Below are 26,607 nucleotides of genomic sequence, written 5' to 3'. Positions count from 1 at the left end.
GCCTGCATTCGGGACACAAAGCTCTCTCAAGACCACCACTGGGTCGCCCCCTGCCTGTCGGCACTGCTCCATGGTCACTTCCAATTTAAAGCCGAGACCAGAGGCCCAAGAAGATTAGAGGGCCACTGTGGGGTCAAGGAGGTCCCAAAGACTGGGACCCTGGTCTCCTTGCCCCTCTGGGTACCGCCATTCCCAACACCAACACCGTTAATGCCAAATAACCCTTAATCTAAAACATCAGGCTGACAGGCCAGGGTCAGAGGTCAGCAGCATCACTTCTTCCTACGCGAACCAGTTACTGAACGAATCCCTTCACACTCAGGAGGCAGGTGAACAGAGCATGTCCCCTGCGCAGCACCACGCATCAGGCACCAGAATCAATGCAAAGGACCTAGGACCCAGGCCCTCGCACAGTGGATGCACACATGAGCCAAACCCACAGCACAGCGCCGGGATGTCATGTCCCTGGGGAGGAGGGAAGCGCTAACCCGTGCTCACCTGAACACCCCCCGGGGGACGGCAGAGGGTTCAGACAACCTCCACAGCTCTGTGCTGAGCAGAAGCCCGCACAAACACGGGAGCCTAATGACCTGCAAGGTCCCTTCCGACACCGAACTCCTCAAATTCTCCAGAACTCGGCCTGGCTGGCCAGGGACACAATGCAGGTATTACTGGCAGAAAGATGCTTACAGAAATACCGATTCTGTCACTTAGTGCACTTCAAATTCCTTAAAAAGAGTTCCCGTAAAGGCTTGCAACTGTACCTTCTCGTGAGCTTTCCTTTGCTCTGGGTCGAAGGGGTGCAGGACTTGTAACCTACAGATTTCACACACTTCCCCATGCAGGTAGACACAAGCATCCCCAAATCGGCACTCCCCGGCAGCTGCGTAGGGGCACAGCTGCTGTTCGCTGCTGTAGGAACTGCTAGCTTCCAAGCTGTCGAGACCACTCCTGATCGCTTCTAGGTAGGAAAGCGGCTTCAGCTCCGGGCTGTTCTGCAGGTCGCTGCAGCCTCCGGGATTACTCACCACACTTGGGCAAGTCTTTTCTTCAGCCATGCCAGAGAGATCTTAAAATAAAACACACAGCACACACACACACACACATATGAAAACTGGCCCAACCTTTCTGGTAAGCAATCAGTCAAAACCTGACAAATTAACCCTGACTTTGGGAATTTCACTCTTGGGATGTATGGAAAAAAACAGGCCAAGAGGGGAAAAATAAAAAATGTTCAGAGTGATATTACTTAGAATCATAATAAAAAAACAAAAAAACATAATTGGCAACATAGGGAAATAGCAAAGCAGACCATGATATATTTATATAAAATAACACTAAAGTTCCTTTTTAAAAATGCCAAGTATGGAAATCTCAACACATGGACCAGTTACACTTAAAAAAAAATTTAAAAAAAAACAAAGTATAAGTCAAAAGGAATTCAGAATAAGGTCAATAGAATACAGTGGTTTCCTTTTTACCAGTAAAGTTACCAATGTTTTTAAAGTGAAGGAGAATGAAAATCTGGAGCAAGTCTCTGGGTCCTGAGGCCAGAGTCAAACTGTCCTTCGGCCACCCACCCGCTTCTCACACGGGAGCTGCTGCCTACCCATCATGCTTCTAACATTTTCCGAGGGGATATATCTGACGCAATGGATTTATTGTTTGCTTAGGATGGGATCTGCCTATCTTATGCTGAACAATTTCCAGAAGTAGAAACCCCTTCACCTGGTGAGGACCAGCCAATAAAAACAACTACGATTTGTAGCCTTCTACCCACACAAACCCTGCTCCAGGGTACAGATCACTCCCCAAACCTGAACATGCTATTCTATTTCCAAAGGTGGAACTGGCTCAGCCTAAGAACTAAGACTATGAACTGACCAAGAAGACAAACAGTGAAACGTGCTCTTCAACAAAACATGTAGCTTTGAAATGAACAGCTTGGTGCTTCTCAGAGTTGGGCAACCACGCTATGCAGATGACAGTTACATGGTGACAAAAATGTTTTGCCAGGCAAACCTGGCGCTCTGCTCCACCACGGACACGAGGCCTAATGCATCATCTGAACACTCTGCAGCCAGATGTAGCCTGTTCTCAGGACTGTTCTGGGTGTGAGGTTAGGAGCCCCCTTGACAAGAGAAGGCCAAGGAAAGCAAGAGTGCTGTTCAAAAAGGCAACAGAAGGATTCTGCTCACTCACTTCGGTCTCTAAGTACCAATGTCCTCTTTTCACGTTTCCCGGGCTCGTGTAAGTTAGTTTTCACGATTGATGCAGTGAGGTCGGAAGGAGGGTGAGGACTGTGGAAACCCAGGGAGGGCACCCCGTGGGGAACAGTGCCCATGGCCCCACCAGCTGCAGCAGAGGGCCTCGTGTGATCGTACCTGAACAAAACACACAGCAGATGCATTACGGACACACCACATGCACATGCCTCCCGCATTCCCCAGACCTGGAACATCCCCCCTTCTGCTCCATCTGTAGATGGGGACAATGAGACAATCGTTCCCTGTATTTTAACTGATAAAAGTCTTATCAATTAGTAAGAATTACCTGGCAATTCAGAGTGAGTAGTACACTGCTGTCTATCACCTCCACTTAAGTGTCCTGTGGGACTTGGGTGGGACAGATGCACTGCCCAGACCACACAAAGAGAGCCCGACGGTTCCGGAGATGCTGACTGACTGGCTTCTCCTGGACTGTCTCTTGGGGGCGCCCACTGGCAGGGGGAGGGCTGAGTGGGCCAACTTCCCACATCCCAGGCAGCACAGAGGAAGGACTGAAGGGAGCTCTGCAGCCCAGGAAAGCAGATCAGCCCTTCACTACAACAGCACAGGAACAGGTTTTGGAATTTTCTCCTGTCTAGAAGTTACAAAACTTGCCTACAGATGTTAGTAAAAAATGATGATTCTACATGCTCATAAATGTTCATTGCACTCATAGCAAAAAACTGGAAGCCCCTTAAGTATCTAATACAGGGATAGTTAATAAAATGATGGTACGTCAACATTATGAAGAATTATAAAATTACAGGTAAGACATAAAGTAGCAGCACTGGAAGGAGCTTATGACATGTTAAAAAAGGCAAGATAGAAAATCTTATGTATACTCTGAGGGCAAATTTATAACTATAGACTCATAAGAATAGACATGAAAAGTGACTCTGAAAAATTAAAATTTTTATGGTACTAAATTTGAGGTTTCAAAATTATTTTTGTAACATTACTTTTAAACTAAAGTTTTCCCATCATCAAGACCCAGGATTTAAATCCGTGAAGGTAATGAACTCAGTGTAACAGCTGGCGATAGAAGCGGGTGCTTGCCTGCAACGAGTTCCGTAGGCGCAACAGCCCTTCTGGTAGTATTTGCAGATGGTAGATGGCTTGCTGTTTGCCAAGTCATGTGAGAACAGGCACTGGTTTCCTTCCCGACACACACCATGCATAAAATACCTGATGAGACAAGCAGAGGCATAAAACTTTTGTTGTTGTTGTTGTTGCGGTACGCGGGCCTCTCACTGTTGTGGCCTCTCCTGTTGTGGAGCACAGGCTCCGGACACGGAGGCTCAGCGGCCATGGCTCACGGGCCTAGCCGCTCTGTGGCATGTGGGATCTTCCCGGACTGGGGCACGCACCCGTGTCCCCTGCATCGGCAGGTGGACTCTCAACCACTGCACCACCAGGGAAGCCCAAGACAGTGATTTTAGATTCACCACATCTATTTCAATGACAGCTTTTCTGGAAGAAAAATGATCCCATGCATTTGTCTTAAGATATATCCTCTTGATTTAAGATAGGCCACATACGTAAAATGTGAGCCTCATGATTGAGAAAATGCACAATGAAAGACTGCTCTGTTCTCATGGATTTTAAAGGGTATGGTTGGAAAGGAGTCAGAGACCTGGGCTCAAGATCTAGCTGTGCCACATGTAAGCAAGTCACAAAACCAACTTCCCTGGGCCTTCCTACCTTTACCTATAAAACAAAAATTACACTGCCTACTCTACTATAAACTGTGGTGAGGCTCAAAAAAGATAGTGGAGCACCAGGAGACACATATAAGAATGTTCCACTAAGTTGTCCAATTCTGGCCCTGAAAGAACAACTGGGAGGCATTCTAGTTCTGTCCAGCCAGAGCAGAGAGGCCTGGCTGAATACTCAGAGGAAACTGTAGAGGGACATGCCTTGGCATTAAGGGTAAACAAGTCCCCAAATAAAGAGATTTTAGACCTGCCCTAATAAACCTTTTTTTTTTTAAAAAAAAAAACAAGCTTCAAAACGATCTAGCTGATAGCAAATAACTTACTGTCAACTAAAACAAACTTTAACATTCTTTGAAGGAAGACCAAAAAATCCAAATGCTCAAAAATACTCACAATGTTTGGCATCCAATCAAAAATTACTAGACATACCAAAAAGCAGGAAAATGTGACCCATAGCCAGGAGAAAAATTAGTCAATTAACAGGAATGACAGATGATGGACTCAGCAGACAAGGACTTTAAAACCAGCTATGACAGGCTATCATCAAAAAATCCACAAACAATAAATGCTTGAGAGGGTGTGGAGAGAAGGGAACCCTCTTGCACTGTAGGTAGGAATGTAAATTTGTGCAGCCACTAATGGAGAACAGCATGGAGGTTCCTTAAAAAAACTAAAAACACAGCTACCATATGACCCTGCAATCCCACTCCTGGGCATATATCTAGAGAAAAACATGGTCCGAAAGGATACATGCACCCCAGTGTTCGCTGCAGCACTGTTTACAATAGCCAAGACACGGAAACGACCTGAATGTTCATCGACAGAGGAATGGATTAAGAAGATGTGGTACATATATACAATGGAACATTACTCAGCCATAAAAAAGAATGAAATAATGCCATTTGCAGCAACATGGATGGACCTAGAGATTGTCACAATGAGTGAAGTAAAGTCAGACAGGGAAAGAGAAATATCACATGATATGGCTTATATGTGGAATCTAAAAAGAAATGATACAAATGAACGTATTTACAAAACAAAACAACTCACAGACTTAGAGAACGAACTTATGGTTACCAGGGGGGAAGGGTGGAGGGAAGGAATAGTTAGGGAGTTTGGGACTGACATATACACACTGCTATATTTAAAAAGGATAACGGGGGCTTCCCTGGTGGCGCAGTGGTTGAGAGTCCGCCTGCCGATGCAGGGGACACGGGTTCGTGCCCCGGTCCGGGAAGATCCCACATACCGTGGAGCGGCTGCGCACGTGAGCCATGGCCGCTGAGCCTGTGCGTCTGGAGCCTGTGCTCCGCAACCGGAGAGGCCACAACAGTGAGAGGCCCGCGTACAGCAAAAAAAAAAAAAAAAAAAAAAAAAAGCTTGTCAATAGAATCACACATGCACGATCAATTAACTTTTGATAAACGTGTCAAGGTAATTCAACAAATGATGCTGGACCCAGTATCTACATGGAAAAACAAAAAACCTCAAACATTACATGTCTGCTGATGTTACCCAATATGAATGAAGTATACAACATAACCTGCCATGTATCCTAGTCAAAAACATTTAACTTGAATCCAACAAAACTTCAGATCTAACTTCTAGTTTATAGGAAATACAGGGGATTGGGAACAAGCTAGGAGACCTCATGAGGAAGCAACCAGATAAATACAAAAGAAGAGGCAGAAGGTGGGCCAGATCTCTTTACCAACGAAGCGTCATGGAAAAAAATAAGGGTAGGGGGCCTGGGTCTGGAAAATGATTTGGTGGTTTCTTAAAAACTTAAACATAAATTTACCATATGACTCAACAATTCCAGTCCTAGGTGTTTACCCAAGAGAAATGAAAACATATGTTCACACAAATACGTGTATAATACATGAATGTTCATAGCAACATTATTCATAATAGTCAAAAAGTGAAAACTGACAATTCCATCAACTGGTGAACGGATAAACAAAATGTGATGTATCCATACAACGGGATATTATTTGGCAATAAAAAGGAAGGAATAATGATACATGCTACAAGGATGAGATGCAAACACACTACAGTAAGTGAAATAAGTCAGACACAAAAGACCACATGTTGTATGAATCCATTTATAAGTAGTGTTAAAAAAGGGGCAAATCTATAGGAACAGAATGGTCCTTATAAAGATTATACAGCCTATATAGGCTACGTATAGACACAGTCCCTACATATGGTATGTAAATTATACTTCAATAAAGCTGTTAAAAGAAGAAAATTTTAAAAGGAGGAAACTGCACTAGATTAGTAGACAGAATATAAGGTATGTAATAACCAATGCAATATTTGGCCCTGGATTATATTCTGGTTTGGACAAACCAGCTGTAAGAAACATTTGTGGGACATATGGGCAAATCTGAGTACGGACTAGGTATCAGGTAATTTATTGACATGGAAAGTTGAAGATAATTAACTGAGAAAAGCATATTAGATAACAGAATATACAGTAAAATGGTGTAACCGCTACGTAAAACAGTAAAACGGTTCCTCAAAAAATTAAAAATAGAATTACCACATGATTGAGCAATTCCACTCTTGGGTATATACACAGAAGAACTGAAAGCAAGAATTCAAGTATTTGTACACCCCTGTTCAGAGCGCATTATTCACAGTAGCCAAAAGGTGGAAACAATCCAAGCGTCCATCAGAGGATGAATGGATAAACAAAATGTGGTCTACAAATACAATGGAATATTACTCAGCCTTAAAAAGGAAGGAAAGTCTGACTTGTGCTACAACAGGGATGAACCTTGAAGATGTTATGCCAACTGACGGAAGCCTGACACAGAAAGACAGCACTGTGTGATTCCACTTATGAGAGGTGCTTAGAATAGTCAAATTCACAGAGAGAGGGAGGAGAATGGGTGTTGTTGGGTTGGGGGAGGCAGAATGAGGAGTTAGTGTTTAAAGGGGACACAGTTTTAGGTTGGGAAGATGAAAAGAGCTCTGGAGGTGGATGGTGGTGATGGCTGCACAACAGTGTGAATGTCCTTACTACTCCTGAACTGAACACTTAAAAATGGTTAAGAGGGTACATTTATGTTATGCACATTTTACCACAATTAAAAAATTTTAAAACAGCACATAGAGTATGCTCTCATTTTGGTAAACACTAACTACACACATGCACACATCTGCATTTTAACAATGTGGAAAGACAGACAATAGCCTTTTTTTTTTTTTTTTCGCGGTACGCGGGCCTCCCACTGTTGTGGCCTCTCCCATCGCGGAGCACAGGCTCCGGACGCGCAGGCTCAGCGGCCATGGCTCATGGGCCCAGCCTCTCCGCGGCATGTGGGATCTTCCCGGACCGGGGACCTGCATTGGCAGGCGGACTCTCAACCACTGCGCCACCAGGGAAGCCCGACAATAGCCTTTTTACGAGTGGCAATCCTTGAGGGTAAGGCATATGGTGTTTGTTTTTTTTTTTTAACACCTTTATTGGAGTATAAATGCTTTACAATGGTGTGTTAGTTTCTGCTTTTTAACAAAGTGAATAAGTTATACATATACATATATCCCCATATCCCCTCCCTCTTGCGTCTCCCTCCCACCCTCCCTATCCCACCCCTTTAGGTGGTCACAAACTACCGAGCTGATCTCCCTGTGCTATGCGGCTGCTTCCCACTAGCTATCTATTTTACATTGGTAGTGTATATATGTCCACGCCACTCTCTCACTTTGTCCCAGCCTACCCTTCCCCCATGGTATTTTCTTATTTTTGTTGATCTGTACTTTCTAATATTTCTACCATGAACATATACTGCTTTTGTAATAGTAAATGGTTGCTTTAGTTTTAAAAGATTATGAAGGGCTTCCCTGGTGGCGCAGTGGTTAAGAATCTGCCTGCCAATGCAGGGGACACCGGTTCGAGCCCTGGTCCGGGAAGATCACACATGCCACGGAGCAACTAAGCCCGTGTGCCACAAGTACTGAGCGTGCAAGCCACAACTACTGAGCCCGCAAGCCACCTACTGAAGCCTGCGTGCCTACAGCCCATGCTCCGCAACGAGAAGCCACTGCAGTGAGAAGCCCGTGCACTGCAACGAAGGGTAGCCCCCGCTCGCTGCAACTAGAGAAAAGTCCGCGCATAGCAACAAAGACCCAACGCAGCCAAAAATAAATAAATTTATTAAAAAAATTTACGATAAGTATCGAATACTGGAGAGAGTATGGTTTAAAAAAACCACATAAAAAAAAAACCACATAAATGCTCAGTACAATACCTATCTCACAGTGGGTACCCCCAAAGTTCAGCTCTTATTAGTTTAGTAAAAAAACGCTGCCGATTAAGCTGACAGTTAGTTACAAGAGGGACCTGGGCCTTATCACAATGCACGCAGGGGGCTGAGGAGTCACAGTCCATGGACCGAGGCAGAGAGAAGGGGGAGCTGGCCCAGGGGCCGCCTAGCCAAGCAGTCTACAGAATGCCCGGGTGCCGATGGGCGGGAGGAGTATGTGCCAGAAACACACAGAAAGGCAGGGAAGCAAGGCCCCACGAGGGTGCGGCAGGCCTGCTGAGACAGATGGAGGATCAGGCCTGACTGGGGCAGCTGGAATAGTGATGAGTGCGCCTCCCAATAAGGGACAAGGGGCCCAAGTCAAGCCCTGAGACACACTAAACCCCCTTCCTAGGCCTCTTGCAGAAAGGCCACTGGAGCTGCAGGGCGAAGACAGACTGGAGAGGCTGGAAGTGTAGGTGAGAGGAGCCCGTCAGGAGGTTGCTCTGTAAAGGGGCTTTATCTGTGAACCCATGTTTTAACTTAAAAAATATACTATGGAAAGTCTCAAACATACACAAAAGCAGACAGTGGCAGGGTAACTCCCAAGATGTTTCCACACCAGCTTTCACCTTATCAACTCCCAAGCACTCTGGTTTCAGTCATTTCTCCCCTCTCCCGTATGGCTGTGACAGTTTATCTTTTTAGCGAGGGATAACACATACCTTTTGAATGAAGACTTCGGGGCAAGGAGGGCCCTCCCTCCCTCTGAACAAGTATGTTATCAGAAATACATGAAATGAGGAAAAATACAACAGCTCCAACAAGCAGTACCATCAGTACTCTGTCTAGCACTTTTACTTCTTTATCTCACTTAATCCTGATACTACTCTGAGGAATATTAGCTCTATACCCATGATGCAGACAGGAAAGCTGAGGCTCAGAGAGGTGTGATGACTTAGAGAAGATCTAATTGCTGAGTAGGGGACCCCAGCTCTGGTCTTCCCAAGACAGCCCTGACCTTTTCCCACCAAAACTGATTTTCCTGGCAGTCTGCCTCTGTCCATACCGTGGCCCCTTTCTGCAACACTGTACCCCATCTTTCACTGTACTTAACTGTGATAACCCACCTTCCTTCATGACCAGCACGAGTCCTGGCTGGACCAAGAAACCTTCCCACTGCTCCAGCCCACAGTGTGCTTTCTTGGCAGCTCCATGGTATAGTGCTTCCCAACTTGGGGCCCCTGACCCAAGAGAGCTGGGGCTCTTGAACACATGGTTGGGAACATCCGGTTAACACCACACACAAAAATAAACTCGAAATGGATTAAAGACGTAAATTTAAGACTGGAAACCATAAAACTCCTAGAGGAAAACATAGGCTGAACACTCTTTGACATCAATCGTAGCAATATTTTTTTGGATCTGTCCCCTAAAGCAAAGGAAATAAAATAAAAAATAAACAAACTAAACATAAAAGCTTCTGCACAGCAAAGGAAACCATCGACAAAATGAAAAGACAACCTACTGAAGGGGAGAAAATATTTGCAAATGATTTGGTAAGGGGTTAATATCCAAAATATATGAACAGCTCATACAACTCAACATCAAAAAAAACAAACCACCTGATTAAAAAAGATGGGCAAAAAACCTGAATAGACATTTTTCCAAAGAGGACATGCAGCTGGCCAACATGCACATGAAAAGATGCTCAACATCAGTAATCATCAGGGAAATGCAAACCAAAACCACAGTGAGAGATCACTTCACACCGGTCAGAATAGCTATCATAAAAAAGAACACAAATAACAAATGTTGGTGAGGGTGTGGAGAAAAGGGAACCCTCCTACACTGTTGGTGGGAATGTAGAATGGTGCAGCCACTGTGGAAAACAGTACATACGTTTCCCAACTAACTAAAAAGAACCACCATGTGACCCAGCAATTCCACTCCTGGGTATATAAAAAAACCTCCAAAACACTAATTTGAAAAGATACATGCAAAACACTAATCTGAAAAGATGCACGCACCCCAATGTTCACAGCAATATTATTTACAATTTCCAAGATGTGGAAGCAACCTAAATGTCCATCAACAGAGGAATGGATAAAGAAGATGTGGTATACGTATATACAACGGACTACTACTCAGCCAGTAAAAAGAATGAAATCTTGCCATCTGGAGCAACATAGATGAACTTGGAAGGCATTATGTGAAATAAGTCTGACAAATACTGTATGTTATCACTTATATGTGGAATTTAAAAAATATAACAAACTAGTGAATGTAACAAAAAAGAAGCCGACTCACAGATACAGAGAACAAACCAGTGGTTACCAGTAGGAAGAGGGAAGGGGGGAGGGGCAATATAGGGGTAGGGGGTTAAGTAGAACAAACTATTAGGTATAAAATGAGCTACAAGGATATACTGTATGACATGGGGAATATAGCCAATATTCTATAAGAAATATAAATGGAGTATAATCTTTAACAACTATGAATCACTATATTGTACACCTGTAACTTACATAATATTGTACATCAAGTATACATCAAGGGGGGGAAAAAAAGCCTGGGAATAACTTGAGGAAGACGCAGCTGGAACATCACCAAATGCGACTGAACACAGAAAGCCTAAACCTAACCAATTATGTGGTTGTGCCTGGAACTGGAGAACTACTGACAACGTTCAAACGTTGGGAAAGGGAGTGGACCCTAAGGAAGGTCAGAAGGCCCGGACTGTCCTTCCCAGAGAAAGGGTACCAGAGAACACAGGTGGCAATTCACGCTGCACCTCGGCCCTACAATGGGTCTGGGAGGCTGCTGAGCTGGAGGCCCTTCCATCCCTCCTTGCTCCCTAAGCACACTTCTAATTTTCTCCACCTGTCTATCTCCCCAAAAGCAGAAGTGCTGACCAGGCCCACCTGACAATTTCTTTTCTCCCGGGAAATGTTAAAGGGTATTCTACTTTGTATGTCAGTGTCTACTGAGTTTGGGTAGCATGACCCATCTCTAAATACACCAACAGAATCAAATTTCTGAGCCTACAAAGATGACTGGACCTGTGATGTAAGTGACCATACTAAGGTGGCATCCTATAGGGTCTTTTCTAGGTGGTCAGTTATGCTTTTCCCAGGCAACACCCACTGGGAGTCTTCCACTAAATCAGAGATTGTGTAGTAACTTGCTATAAGGCTGCTGTAGATTTACTTAAAAAGAAAGAAAAAAGGCTCAGAATCTGGCAAACGAAGGGTATTCTTGTTAGAAACTTAAAAAAAAAAAAAGGCCTATATGAAAAGAATCTTGTCACAATACTGATTTAAAAAGTATGCAGCAGAGTTAATAGAGCAGGTCTGAGCCTGCTTACAAGGCAAGGCCCTGCTTATAGCACCTGGGACTTGGCTGGTAAACAGTTCCCTACACTGATATAAACTGTCTCTAAGTGATCAAAGTGGCTCACTGTGCCTACACTGTGTACAATGTGGTTTACGCTGAACATCTGCTTTCCTTCTGGGAGCCTGGTTTGGGTACATGCTGGGCAGAGGGTGACCGTCCAGGGCCCTGGATCTCTAGTGGGCTTCCCTGGGCACATGTTGCTGCTGCATTTCTGCTGCGGGAGGAAGAGTGTGCTGTGACCCTTTATGGGAGGAAGTGAGGGCAGGAAGCCTGCACATGGGCTCCTCCAGATGCCGCCTGAGTCCTTCTCCCTTGTGATCCATCTGTGACTCCTCACTACTCACTGTGATAAATCTTAGCCTTGAGTACGACTATGCGCTAAGTCCCATGGGTCATTCTAGCCAATCACTAGCTGTAGGGGTGGTCTTGGGATCCTGGACACGAAAGTTTATGACGCTTCTAAGCAGTCTGGTAATTCTTCTTGAGAAATGCTACTCAACACTGTGACATTGTTCCAATCATCCTGAAGTATGGTAATCTTTGAAGGTATGAAAGTAAAAAAATAAAATCAGTGCCAAGAGCCAAATCCGATGATCAGGATTAGTAAACTCACAAAGAGTGGAAGAGAACAGGTTCACACTGGTTACATAAACAGGTTCACAAAAGAGAGATCTAACAAATACTTCATTTAATAATTTCTTTTGGAGAACTAGACAAGATTTCCTGAAAGAATCAGGGTAAGAGACTACCACAGCTTCTCTACCAGATACCTACCACCTGTTAACCAGGCATGCAAGAGGAAGTCCTATTCAGAAAACTTGCCTTCCAAACTGCACTATCTTTCCCATCAAAAATCCAAAATATTTAACCACCACCTAAAGCTTCTAGTTTTGTCACTTATAAGCTGGTGACTTCATGCAAGCCATTTTACTTCTGTAAGTGACTGAGCTGAAATCTTAACAGGTTTAAAAATAACTTCTAGGCCACCATCACTGCCTTCAACAAAGGTGGGTGTGAAACAAGTGTTATAAGAGGTAGAGCCAGCCAGCCCTATTTTTGTAGCATATGTCACCATTTCCACTCCCCAGTGACAAACACAAAACTTCCCTGAGCGCATCCTGCCTGTCCTTCGGGGCATCTCTGTCATCCGCTTATAGCGATTCCTCAGCATCTAGGTTGTACTAAACTGAATCCAGGCCCTTTTCATGTTACACCCTGTAATAAATTTCCAACTGCTCACCCTTCCCCATGGCCAAACCATCCCTTATATCTTCCTAGAGAGAAGACTGAGACAGGAGCTGGGGAGGAGTGTGGGCTGTTGCTAGTATGAGGGGGGAAGTGCATGGCTGGAGACTCAGAGCAGGGAGATTCTTTCTAGGGGACACTCCAAAGTCATCTGTTATCCTGGGTGACCCCAAAGATCGTTTCAGATGGTGTGGCTATTATATGCTGCAAAGGATATGAGGTTCACTACTGGCCACAGAACCGCCAGCGGCTCTCACTGTGCCTGACGGCTGAACCAAACAGAATCAATCTGGTTTCTTGCAGGTCTTTCAATGGTGCCTGCCTCTAGCAAAACACTTTTGCAAATCGTTTCCAGGTATATGGGTAATTTGCATGCTCAGTGTCACCTTCCTTTCTGTTTTCGCACATAATTTCACAGACTTAAATTCTATGGCCGTACCGCTTGTGACAAAAGGTCCATCAAGGGGGACACAGCTAATGCGAGGCACGGTAGTAGGCTTGAAATAACTGATAAGAGGTGGGGATGAAATAAAGTACAGTGTAGTGGGTAAAGGAAGACTCTGAGGTCAGAGAGCTTCCTGTGACCTTGAGCAAATTAATTAAATCTCCAGACCTTTTTCCCCATCTGTAATATGATATAGTTGTACTTCACAGACTGCATGTCAGTGCTTAGCCTAACACACCAGAAATGCTCTTAGGATGGTTAGTCGTCGTTATCTAATCTCTTAACCAACGCTGCTGGTTAGGCATTACTATCCCAATTTTACAGATAAAGAGACTGTGATACCAGAATCAGAATCCAGAACTGCCCAAGTCTGGAGCTCAAGCTCCTCCTACTACTCACTGGCCACAAGATGCCCCATATTTTGTGACTTTCAGTGAGTCAAAAGCTCTAGGCCCGACTCTCAGGAAACTGTAATTCTAGGTCTTGTACTACTGATTATAAAACAAAGGGACCTCTATCACATGGAGGAGGAGGACAAACAAACTGGTTACCAGCAATAATAAAGGCCTGCACCAGGGCTTTGAAAACAGACCGGAAGACTTAGGGAGATGGTTTGGGAAAAGAATCAGCAAAAAAGGATCCCCAGATTGAAATTCTGGATAGAGCGGAATGTCAAGAAATCAGGGGAGCTGACTGATAGCACAACTGTGTGAGGGCCCATTCTTGCATTCCAGGCAATAAATATGCAGTGTCTTTGTCATTAAGTCTCGGAATCCTAACATTTCACATCCATCTCTCTGAGAGAAATAATTCGTATTAGAATGGAAGCAAAACAAACTCCCTGTCCAGCTGACATTCAGAATAAGCAAGTATATCACACCCCACAGCAAGGAAAACAAACCAGAAAACAGTTTGCACCCTGACATAAACCAAAAACAGCAGACCACTCAGTTCAGATCTGGTCCCCCAAATAAATCATACCTGGATCATTTCATGTAAGTTACCAATGTGTGGAGATATGACTTCAGTGAATAAGATAATCAAGTGAGAAAAGCTTTCCCATCACGAGCACACTAACGTAAACCTGGTACGCTTGGTAATATGGTCGTTTTTCCTGTTTAAATATGTGTTCTGTTTTTTATTTGGCGAGGCAGCCCTTGTGAGGCCCAACTCCTTCACATCTCTTTGTAAGTAACCTTTATTTTCCTTATGGTTTTGGCTGAGTTTTCCTTTCATATGACCATATTAAAAGCTTTGAAAATTCCTGTAGCAAAGAAACTTCAATTTAGCATTTCCGAAACTTATCTGGGAGCCATAGGGTCTACAAGAGCATAAATTCTGATGCCACATATCTGCCACCTGGAAGCTGAATAACCTTGGCAAGTCACTTCAATGGCGAGGCTTGGTTTTATGATCTGTGGAATGGTGCATGTTGCTGGATTACATGCGACACGGCTGTAAAGAACCTCAAAGAGCACCCAGCACACTGCAAACCCCTGCAACGAACAACAGTTAGTACTTAAACAGAATTGATTCCTTCCCAACGTTCCAACCCACTCTAGTTTCTCTGCACCAACTTCCTGCAGGACACCCCTATTTGGGAAAAACAGAATTAAAGCTTTTAGGTCAGGCCATCTCCTAGTATAGAAGGAGAAAACCCAAGACGATCCTGATTTACATTTTTGCTCCTGCAGTTAGATGTGAATTAGGGGCAAGGTTCAAGCCTGAGCATAAGGTTTCCTTATCTGTAAAATTAGATTACCACACAGAGTTGAGGTTCAATTACAAAGCATCATATAAACGTGCACCATTATGTGGCCGCATCTTACGAGCAGTAACCAAAATTTGCTATACAGTCCACAATGACTAAGAATATTGCTCCAACAGGGGGAACTTTATACAAATAAAAATAAACATACACAAAGGTCTTCACAAAAGACCTTCTATTACAAATAACCTAGTAAAACTCTTTTCTATAGACACTTACGTGCAAGTTTCTGACAACTGCTAAATATACGTCACCTAGGCCTTGCATAAACTGACTGAACAGTTAATGTAGACTAATGCTAACAGGAAACTTTTTACATTACACTGTCTCAACTATTCATATTAATGAAAAAAAGTAACAACACAGATGATAATTAAATAAACTGCTCATTACACAATCAAACCATACAACTGTGGGCTGGTTTTTTCCCCCCAATCAATGTTTCCCGCACAGACTTAAACCAATTATGAAAAGAAAAATCGTACTTTCCAGGTCCAATAAGACTAGGATCCCAGTACCTTCAAGCCACACGCTTAGCAAGGAATGAGAGTGTTACTCATCAAGTTATTTGTATTTAACAGGAGCACTGCAGCCACCTGGCTTTGAATTTTCTACAACCAGCCACCCATTAATGTTGTATTTCTCCACGGAAATGGGTCACTTAGTAAGATGAGAATCTCAACCTCCGTTAGCCTGAGATTCCTGCAATGCAACATAGGAATAATGTCTGCCTAGTACTGAAGACTGGTGACGAGTATAAATGACTTGGGAATATGCGGGGCAATGAACAAACTTCCAGTAAATGCTATTTTCCACACAGCAATTCTTAACTCGCTAACTCTGCAAGTTTACGCTGCATCGGAATTCTCCAAACTCTTAGGAAACCAAGGCCGCTTTCGGGGCCCCAGCTTCTTTGAGGCCCTCACCGACGATTAACAGCCTACACCTGCGTGGTATCTCCATCTGTAAACCACCTCCTGGTGCCCCTTTACTCAACTCCAAATCACCTTTTCCAGCTAAACCCTCCTGGCCCGGCCCCCAGGACCCCACCAGCACTCCTTCCTTCCAGCCGCCCGCGCTGGCTTCGTCCAGATGTCGCCACGAGGCTCGGCCACGCACCGCCGGGTCCCAGGCTCCTGCCGCCCGGCCCCAGGCTTCGGCCGCCGCGCCCGCCTCGCCTGCGGAAGCCGGACCCCGAACCGGGAGCCACTTTCCACGACCCCGCTCCGGCTTGTTTCCCTGACGCAGGACTGGGGCGCACCCGGGGAAGGACCTGGGGGCCTCGCACTGACCTGCAAGTGACCTGCTTGGTGCTCATGGCGGTCGGGTGGAAGAGCCGCCGTCCCGCCGCGGCCTCTCGCTCTCGTCGCCGCCTAGGCCTCGGCCCTGCTCATCCCGCGCGGCCGCGTCACGCCGGCGCACGCCGTCGTCACCGTGCGGCACTTTTGTAGCGCCGGCAGCAAACCTCGCTGCCGTCACAATTGGTTCCGCCCCAGGGGTGAGGCTCGGTCGACCCCCAATCTCGGGCACTCCTAATCCGGCATTTTCAAACCTCCTGGGCGGGTCCTGGCTAGCCTCCCAGTCCTGCGGGTTTTATCCCGGGTGCCGACTATTAGTTCCTATGGGTCTGCCCCTTTCTCCAACTGCATTTCTTAGCGGCTTCTCACGGCCTAGAATTACCGCACCCCTCCCGAGGCCAAGCTCCCGCCTCTCCGCTGCGCACCTTAATCCCAAATACTCCTATCCACCCAAACCCTCCCTAGGCCCCTTTCTCAAACCCGGCCTCAGCTGTTCCCGCCAAGCCTCGCCTCCCACTTAAGGAATGCCTTAGCCCTCTCCTGGGCAAAATCCAAAGATTTTGCTCTTCTTCAAAATCTCCATTCCCACCCCAAGTTTTAGACCTCATTTTCTTTCCTGGCATTCCTCAACTGTTCATCTTCCGTTTCCTCTGGTGGAAACCCCAAAAGACATTCGTGACACTTTCCTCTGGTTGACTACATCCTGCAGATCCTGCTTCCACACCCGTCTCCAAAGCGTCCCTCTTCTCTCCATTTCCACCGTTATGGTTCCTGTCTAAGCAAGTGGCACTCCTTGCCTGGGCCCATGCACTGGCCTCTTAACTGGTCTTCTGGCTTCTGCTCCTGCCCTTTTCTAGTCTGTCACACAAAACCTGTTTTTAAAAAAATAATAATTAATTTTACCTTATTTATTTTTGGCTGCGTTGGGTCTTTGTTGCTGCACGCGGGCTTGCTCTAGTTGCGGCGAGCGGGGGCTACTCTTCGTTGCGGTGCGTGGGCTTCCCATTGCTGTGGCTTCTCTTGTTGTGGAGCACAGGCTCTAGAGCGCAGGCTCAGTAGTTGTGGCGCACGGCTTAGCTGCCCCGGGGCATGTGGGATCTTCCCGGACGAGGGCTCAAATCTGTGTCCCCTTCATTGGAAGGCGGATTCTTAACCACTGCGCCACCAGGGAAGCCCACAAAACCTGTTTTTAAAACATAAATTGGATCATGTCATTCACCTCTATTAACCTCTCGGTAGTTTCCCATTGCTTTTTTCAAAATTTCTTTTTTAAATTGTAAAAACTTGAGATAATAGCAAACTACAGGGAAGTGCACAAAATACATATATACATATGTGAATTTTTACGTATGTATACGCTCATGAAACCAGTAACTAGATCAATATAAAGAACTTTATCAACACTCCAGAGGGCTCCTTTATGCCACTGCCCAGTCAATACCTCCCAATTGTTCAATTCTTTGAACAACTGTTTCAATTTTTCTTGACTTTCATATAAATGAAATAATTCAGTATGTACTCTCTTGTCTTTCTTCTTTTGACCAACATTCCGTGAGATCTACCCATGTTGTTATACACAGCTGTATGTTGTTTTTACTTTGCTGTAAAAATATTGTCTTCTGATGAATGAGCATGGTATATACCTCCAATTACTTAGACCTTTTGAAATTTCTCTCAGAAACTTAGGAAGAATATTGGAAAATTTGTAGTTTTCAGTGTACAAGTCTTCAACAACTTTTATTAGATTTATTCCCAGGTACCTAGATGAGTTTTTTTGATACTGTTTTAAATGATAGTTTTAAAATGTCCTAATTGTTTGTTGCTTGCTCCATACTACACTCATGTATTAATTTAAATTGTTTGTTTTGTATTCTCTACACACACAATCATGCCATCAACAAATAATGACAGTTTCACTTTATTTTCAACCTTCATATCCTTTATTTCTTTTTCTTATTGCACTATTGAAAATCTCAGTGCAAGTGTAAATAGAAGTGGTAATAGTGGACACCTTGTCTTGTTCTTGAGTTCACGGAAAGTATTTAATATTTCATCATTAATTAAAATGTTAGCCCTAGAGTTTTTGAAACTATCCATTATCAAATTAAGGCAGTTTCTTTATCATTCTAGTTTTCTTAGAGTTTTTAATCATGAATATGTCTTGTTTTTTAAATCAAATCTGTTTTTTCCCCCCCATCTATTAAGAAAACCATCTATTGAGAAAACCATGTCTTATCCTTTATTCGGTTAATGTGTTGAACTATATTGATTGATTTTTGAATGTTAAACCAACCTCAGATTCCTTGGCTATACCCCCACTTGGCCATGATATATTATTCTTTCTATAAATCATCAGATTCTATTTGTTAATATTGTGTTTAGGAGTTTTGCATCCTTATTCATAAGACATATTGGTATGTAGTGTTCCTTTTTTGTAATGTCCATGTCAAGTTTTGTACCTGAGATGTGCTGGCCTCATAAAGTGAGTTTGGAAGTCTTCCCTCTTTTCTATTCCTTGGAAAAGTCTGTAATATAGCTATTAATTTTTTCCTTAAATATTTGAAAGAACATACCACTGAAGCCATCTCAGCCTGCACATAACGTCATAAGATTTTTTATTAAAGGTTTAATTCTGTATTACATATAGGGCTATTCAGATTTTATCTTCTATCAGGTTTGGGAAGCTTTTTTCCCCCAAGTAAATTAGTCCATTTCATCTAAATTATGAAACATGGAGTTGTTAATAATATGTTCTTTAAAAAAATGATCTGTAATGGTGTCTCCTTTCATTACTGATATTAATAATTGGTGTTTTATCTTTTTAAAATCCATTTTACTAGAAATTTATCAATGTTTTTAATCTTTTCAATGGACAAGATTTTGGCTTTATTCATTTTCTCTATTGTACATGTTTTTTTCTATTTCAGTGATTTCTGCTCATATCTTTACTATTTTCTTTTTCTATGTTCTTTGAATTCACAATGCTATTGTTTCTGGCTTCCTGAGATGGAAATTTAGATCACCAGTTTTCAAATGTTCTCCTTTTTTAACTATTTAAAGCTATAATTTTCCCTCTAAGCACATTTTAATTGTGTTCCACAAGTTTTTATGTCATATTTTCCTTATCCTTCAGTTCAAATATTTTCTAATTTCCATTCTTTGACGTGTATGTTATTTAGAAGTGTTCTGCTTAATTTCCAAACAACTGAGGACTTTCTAGTTATCTTTTCCTTACTGATTTCTAGTGTAATCCCATTGTGGAATTGTCTATTCTCCTTTTGGTTTGGTCAACATCTGATTTATATATTTTGAAGCTGCGTTTTAGGTTCAGACAAATTTAAGATTGCTTTAGCTTTTTTTTGTTTCAACACATCACTAAGAAATGTCCTTCTTTGTGCTTAGTTGCACATGTTAATTAGGGCAGTGTTATATCAGTGAAAGAATGTGTTAGAATGTGTCCAGAAATTCTTTTAATTTAAAAGTGTACTTTGTCTGATATTAATATAATCATATCAGCTTTCTTTCAGATAGTCTTTGTATGTATCTTTTTCCATCCTTTTATTTTCAACTTACCTGGTATTTTTACATCTAAACTGTATCTCTTGTAAATGGCATATAGTTGATTAATTTTAAAATCCTGATAATCTTTGTTTTGAATTGGATTATTTAGACCATTTACATTAAATGCAATACAGTTGGATTTAAATTGACCATCTTGCTATTAATTTTCCATTCATATAATGTTATTTATTCTCCTTTCTTGTATTCCTTTGGATTAAGTATTTTCATTTATTCCATATTTTTCTTTATTGATTATACACTTTTTTTTTTTTGCGGTACGCAGGCCTCTCACTGTTCCGGCCTCTCCCGTTGCGGAGCACAGGCTCCGGACGCGCAAGCTCAGCGGCCATGGCTCACAGGCCCAGCCGCTCCGCGGCATGTGGGATCTTCCCGGACCGGGGCAGGAACCCATGTCCCCTGCATCAGCAGGCGGACTCTCAACCACTATGCCACCAGGGAAGCCCTGATTATACACTTCTAATTATCATTTAAAAATTATTCTTTTTTAAAATTATTTATTTATTTTTGGCTGTGTTGGGTCTTCGTTTCTGTGCGTGGGCTTTCTCTAGTTGCGGCAACCAGGGGCCACTCTTCATCGCGGTGTGTGGGCCTCTCACTACCGTGGCCTCTCTTGTTGCGGAGCACAGGCTCCAGACGTGCAGGCTCAGTAGTTGTGGCGCACGGGCTTAGCTGCTCCACGGCATGTGGGATCTTCCCAGACCCGGGCTCGAACCCGTGTCCCCTGCACTGGCAGGCAGATTCTCAACCACTGCGCCACCAGGGAAGCCCCTAAAAATTATTCTTTTAATGATTACCCTAGAGATTACAATATGCGTCTGTGAATTTACTAAAGTACTAGTGCCTTAAATTAGTACTAGTACCACTTCCTCAACAATGCAAAAAACCTATGATAACTCCATTAACTCTCCTATCCCATTTTGTACTATTGTTATCATATATTTTACTTCTGCATATGTTTAAACCCAACAACATATTGTAATGAATGTTGTTTTAAAATGTGGTATTCTTCATTTCTTTCAACCATTCCATGTTTCCATCTAGGATCATTTTTATTCAGCCAGAAGAACTCTTTTAGTATTTCTTATACTGAAGATCTTACAACGATTAATTTTCTCAGCCTTTATTATATGAGGAAGTATTTGCTCCCATTTTAAAACATGCCTTTTATTTTAGAATAGTCTTAGATTTGCAGAAAAGTTGTAAAGATAGTAGAGACGTCCCATACACTCCACATCCAGTTTCTCCTATTATTAACATCTTGTATCAATATGGCAATGTATGTTGAAACACTAATATGTTATTATAAACCAAAGCCCATACTTTATTCGGATTTCATTAGTTTATACCTTTTTCTGTCCCGGGATCCCATCCAGGACACCACATTGCATCTAGTCATCCTGTCTCCTTGGCTTCTCTTGGGATGGCAGTTTCTGAGAATCTCCTAATTTTTGATGATCATGACAGCTCTGCGAAGTTCTGGTGAGATATTTTGCAGAATATCCCTCAACTGGGATTTATCTCATGTTTTCCTCATGATTAGACTGGGATTATGGGTTTCAGGGGTGGGGGAAGAACTTGGAGCTGAAGTGCCATTCTCTTCACGTCATGTTTGGATCAGACATATCAACTAATGAAACTGGCTCAAGAAGTAGAAAATATGAATAGACCTCTAACAAGAGACTACATTAGTAATCAAAAAACTTCCCACAAAGAAAATCCCCAAACCAATGGCTTCACTGGTGAATTCTATTAAACATTCAAAGAAGAATTAACACTAATCCTTTACAGATTCTTACAAGAAACAGAAGAGGAAATACTTCCCATTCTATGAGGCCAGTACTACACCTTGATACAAAAACCAGACAAATACATCACAAGAAAACTATAGACCAATATACTTTATAAATATAAAAACCCTCAACAAAATACTAGCCAATGGAATGCAGCAGCATATAAAAAGGATTATACACCATGACCATGTGAGATTTATCCCAGGAGTGCAAGATTCGTCGAACATGTGTAAATCAATCAATGTAACTCACCACATAAATAGAAAACAAAAATATGGTCATTTCAATAGAAATGGAAAAAACATTTGACAAAATCCAACACCCTTTCATAACAAAAACAGTCAAAAAAACTAGGAAGAGAAAGGAACTTCCTTAACTTGATAAGATCATCTACCAAAACCCCACAGTTAACATCAGACTCAATGGTGAAAGACTAGAACTTTTCCCTCTAAAATGAGGCACAAGATAAGGATGTTTACTCTTAACACTTCTTTTCAACATTATACTGGAATTTCTAGCCAGGGCACTTAGACAAGAAAAAGAAATAAAACTTATTCAGATTGGAAAAGAAAAAGTAAAACTATCTTTACTTGCAAATGATATGACCCTGTATAAAACTCTTAGAAGAAAGCGTAATCATAAATTTTCATGACATTGGATTAGGCAATGGATTCTTAAATAGGACACCAAAAGCATAAGAAACAGAAGAAAAAATGGATACATTTGACTTAATCAAATTTTTAAAAATTTCTGCTTCAAATAACACCATCAAGAAAGTGAAAAGACAGTATTTAGAATATATATAGTATATCCAGAATATATAAAGAAACAAAAAATACAAAAAAAGACAAAGATATATAAAGAACACAAACTCAACAATAAAAAAAATAACCCAATTAAAAAATGGGCAAAGCATTTGAATAGATATTTCTCCAAAGAAGAAATACAAATGGCCAACAGGCACATGAAAAGACGCTCAGCATCATTAGTCATTAAGGAAGTGCAAGTCAATCCCACAATGAGATACCAATTCGAAACCACTAGGAAGGTTAAAACAAGAAATACAGACAATAACAAGTGTTGGTGATGTGGAGAAATTGGAACCCTCTTAAATTGCTGGTGGGAATGGAAAATGATGCAGCCACTTTGAAAAAAAGTTTGGCAGTTGCTCAAAATGTTAAATACAGAGTTACTATGTGACCCAGAAATTCCACTCCTGGGTATATAATCAAGAGAATTGATAACATATGTCCACACAAAATCTTGTACAGTAATATGAAACTTGTTTATAGCAGTGTTATTCATAATAGCCCCAAAATGGAAACAATCCAAATGTCCATCAGCTGATGAAAGGATATACAAAACGTCGTACCTCTGTACAACGGTATATTATTCAGCCATAAAAAAGGAATGAACAACCAATACATGCTACAACATGGATGAACTTTGAAAACATTATGCCAAGTGAAAGAAGCCAGATACAAAAGACCCCATATTGTATAATTCCACTTATATGAAATGTCCAGAATAGACAAATCCATTGACAGGAAGCAGACTAGTGGTCGCCAGGGGTTAGTGGGAAGGAAGAATGGGGAGTGACTGCTAACAGGTACAAGGTTTCTTTTTTGGAGTGATAAAAATGTTCTGAACTTAGATTAGGTAAAAACCACAGAACTGTACACTTTAAATGGGTGATTTTTATATGTAAATTTTGTTTCAATTTTTTAAAAAAAGTAAGGCATATTGTAGATAGAAAAAGGGATCCAACATACAGAGAATAGAATTTCATGAAGAAGAAAATCAAAACAGAATTGGGAGATTGGATTGACATATATACACTAATATATATAGAATAGACAACTAATGAGAACCTGCTATATAGCACAGGGAACTCTACTTCATTTTGCTGTACAGTAGAAACTAACACAACATTTTAAAACAACTATACTCCCCCCCCCAAAAGAAAACCAAAACCAAAAAAAGGAAACAGAACAAGTCTTCAAAATTATAATTTATGAACAATTTCCTGAAATAAAAATGATACAAAACTGTATATTCAAAGAGCACACCACAGAATATAACAAAAAGGAAGCAGACTCACAGATACAAAGAACAAACCAGTGGTTACCAGTGGGGAGAGGGAAGCGGGGAGGGGCAATATAGGGATAGGGGGTTAAGAGGAACAAACTATTAGGTATAAAATAAGCTACAAGACTATATTGTACAACATGGGAATATAGCCAATATTTTATAATAACTATAAATAGACTATAACTTTTAAAAAAATAAAGTTTTATAAGTTCAAAAACTACACAGAACATACCACAAGCCTGAATAAATCAACGTAAAAAAAACATCAAAAAAAAAAAAAAAAACAACATCAAGACGTATAATAAAATTACTGATCTTTAAAAAAAAAAAAGAAATATCCTTTGGGCATATTGGCAAAAAAGAACACGACTTATAGGAGAAAGAAAATTGTTTTGTCATCAGACTTTTGACAGCAGTGCTTTATACCAGAAGAAAATGGAATAACATATTAAAGAAAATGCGAGCCACAGATTTTATATCCAGCAAAACCGACCTAAAGAACAGAGATGAGTTATCGACATACTAGAACTCAGAGAGGGACTTCCCTGGTGGTGCAGCGGTTAAGAATCCACGTGCCAGTGCAGGGGACACGGGTTCGAGCCCTGGTCCAGGAAGAACCCACATGCCACGGAACAACTGAGCCCGTGAGCCACAACTACTGAAGCCTGCGTGCCTAGAGCCCGTGCTCCGCAACAAGAGAAGCCACCGCAATGAGAAGCCCGCGCACGGCAACGAAGAGTAGCCCCCACTTGCCACAGCTAGAGAAAACCCACGCGCAGCAACAAAGACCCAACACAGCCAAAAATAAATAAATAAATTTATTAAAAAAAAAAAAGAACTCAGAAACTAGTCTTCCTATGAGCCCTTCCTGAGGAATCTTCTAGGAATGAACTTCACAATTATTAGAGAGTGAGGAAAGGACGAATAGTGAGCATGAAAAGATATTTGTGTGTAAAACTAAGCCTTAGCGAGGGCTAGAGGGGAGAGGTTATTGTTTACAATGGCAGATGCTTTGACAGTGAAGAAATAGGATAACCATTTAAATACATGAGAGGAAGATGGGGAGAGTATGTGCAAAAATTTAAAAAACCCTCTAATCATAATTAGAGGTGGTGGTATTACTACTGCTACTCTGAGATTGTGTAAAGTGGGATAAAGCATCCCCTGTATCCTTGAGACCAAGGTTTTCAGTGTGGAGGAAAAGAGATACAAATGTAATATAGAAGAGATTAAGTAAAAACACTAGTCCTGAAGTTGAATTGGAAACAGCATGTAATCCTTATGCGTATGCATGCATGCATGTGTGTGTGCACCTTTTTTTACCCTGCTCTGTTCACTGAAAAGATCAAGAAACGATTTAAAAAAAAGAATGCTAGCATATTAAAAATGTTTATTAAGGCATGGCTCCTCTGTTTCTTTTCATAGGACTAAAAATACCTCTTGGTATTGGTGTCATGAAGATGAATATATTCTCAGTTGAAAGTAACTTGCGTCACACAAACAATCGAACAGTAGCGGTGGTTTATACTAATAATGAACAATCTCAGATCCTTGTCACCTGAGCTGCGTGTCTAGCTATAACCTGTCTGCCTTCGCTGTAACAAGAGAAAGTTGGTTGAAATGATTTCTAAGGTCTTTTTTTATTGCTGTGAGTCTGATCATCATTCCCTATTATTACACTGAATACGTGCTTTTCTGCACTTCAGCATACTGTGCCTTATTTAAATGCACATTAGGAAACACTTTTCTGAAGCGCCTTTACCTGCCATGACACCTTCTCTGTGGGTCTTCCCTCTACGATCGCTTTTCTCTGCAACCACAGGCATCAGGAGGCGATTGGCTAAGGAAAGTGTGTTGCCACCAAACTTTGGATTCCTCTGCAGGCATCTGAAAGGCTGAGCTGGACCTATACAACTGATAGTGTGAAAAAGTTTCCAAGATGAGAGAAAACCACAAATTTCAAAACAGTATACAGTAAAACAACATTGGGGTTTGAAGAAAGTATGTGGAAATATTCACTTATTTTACCTTGCAGTTTTCTCCCGGGAGTACAATACGGTGGGTGGAAAAATGCTATGAGAAATGGGGGCGCATTACCTTTCTTTCCACATATCCTTATGCAGCTTAAAATTATTTTAAAACTGAAGAATCATAAAGTGCATATAGTAAAACGTACAGCTTGATGTATTTTCACAAACTGAATATTCTCGTATAATCAGCACCTAGATAATGAATCAGCACAACCCCAGACCCCAGGTCCCCCTCATGCCCTCTTCCAGTCAGCACCCACCAGCTCGGGTAACCACTATCCCTATCCCTGTGCTGTTAATTTTTTATGAGCATGAGTCCTTCTACAATATAAAATATCAAAAGAAAAACAGCCTCAAAGTAAGGATTCCATTTATTTATCCAAAACTCAAACGATATAACCTATTCTAGAAAACCAAAAGTAAATGTGGGTCACTAACTCCAAGAAGCTCAGAGACAAATTAAATAACAGCGCTGGTGGAAACAAATACAGTGCTGCCAGCGCAAGGGAACGCTGGGGGAAGCTGAGGAAGGTTTCACAGAAAGGTAGGGCTTTGGAGAATGAGGAAGAGCTGGCTATCGACTGTTGCAAAACGTACAAAGGCTAGAAAGAAACGTTGTGAGCACAAATGAAGCTGGCTCTTTAAGACACCTGTTCATGGGGAGGCCTGGTTACAGGTTAACCCTAGCTGTTTTGGCTTCTGAAGCCACCAGTCAGAATGACATCAC

General features: G+C 42.0%; 1 protein-coding gene across 3 annotated transcripts in view; it reads right to left on the bottom strand.

Annotated features, from left to right (window-relative positions):
- Positions 1-17,425, bottom strand: part of MKRN2 (makorin ring finger protein 2) — a 29,472-nt gene extending 12,047 nt beyond the window's left edge. Inside the window, exons 1-4 of one of the 3 annotated variants that reach the window (XM_067755511.1) lie at positions 17,291-17,425; positions 3,324-3,452; positions 2,203-2,384; positions 765-1,069 (exon numbers count right to left, since the gene is read on the bottom strand). In XM_067755511.1, the coding sequence (XP_067611612.1) occupies positions 765-1,069; positions 2,203-2,384; positions 3,324-3,445 (609 nt within the window). In that variant the 5' untranslated portion in view covers positions 3,446-3,452; positions 17,291-17,425. Of the gene's footprint in view, positions 1-764; positions 1,070-2,202; positions 2,385-2,553; positions 3,262-3,323; positions 3,453-16,381; positions 16,519-17,290 lie in introns of those variants that run through there. The other 2 variants (XM_067755510.1, XM_067755512.1) reach the window with 2 other exon arrangements.
- Positions 17,426-26,607: the final 9,182 nt, after the last annotated feature.

This window comes from Pseudorca crassidens, chromosome 10 (assembly GCF_039906515.1).
Source record: "Pseudorca crassidens isolate mPseCra1 chromosome 10, mPseCra1.hap1, whole genome shotgun sequence".
In the NCBI taxonomy this organism is placed as follows: domain Eukaryota; kingdom Metazoa; phylum Chordata; class Mammalia; order Artiodactyla; family Delphinidae; genus Pseudorca; species Pseudorca crassidens.
This window is presented reverse-complemented; position numbering and strand designations above follow the sequence as displayed.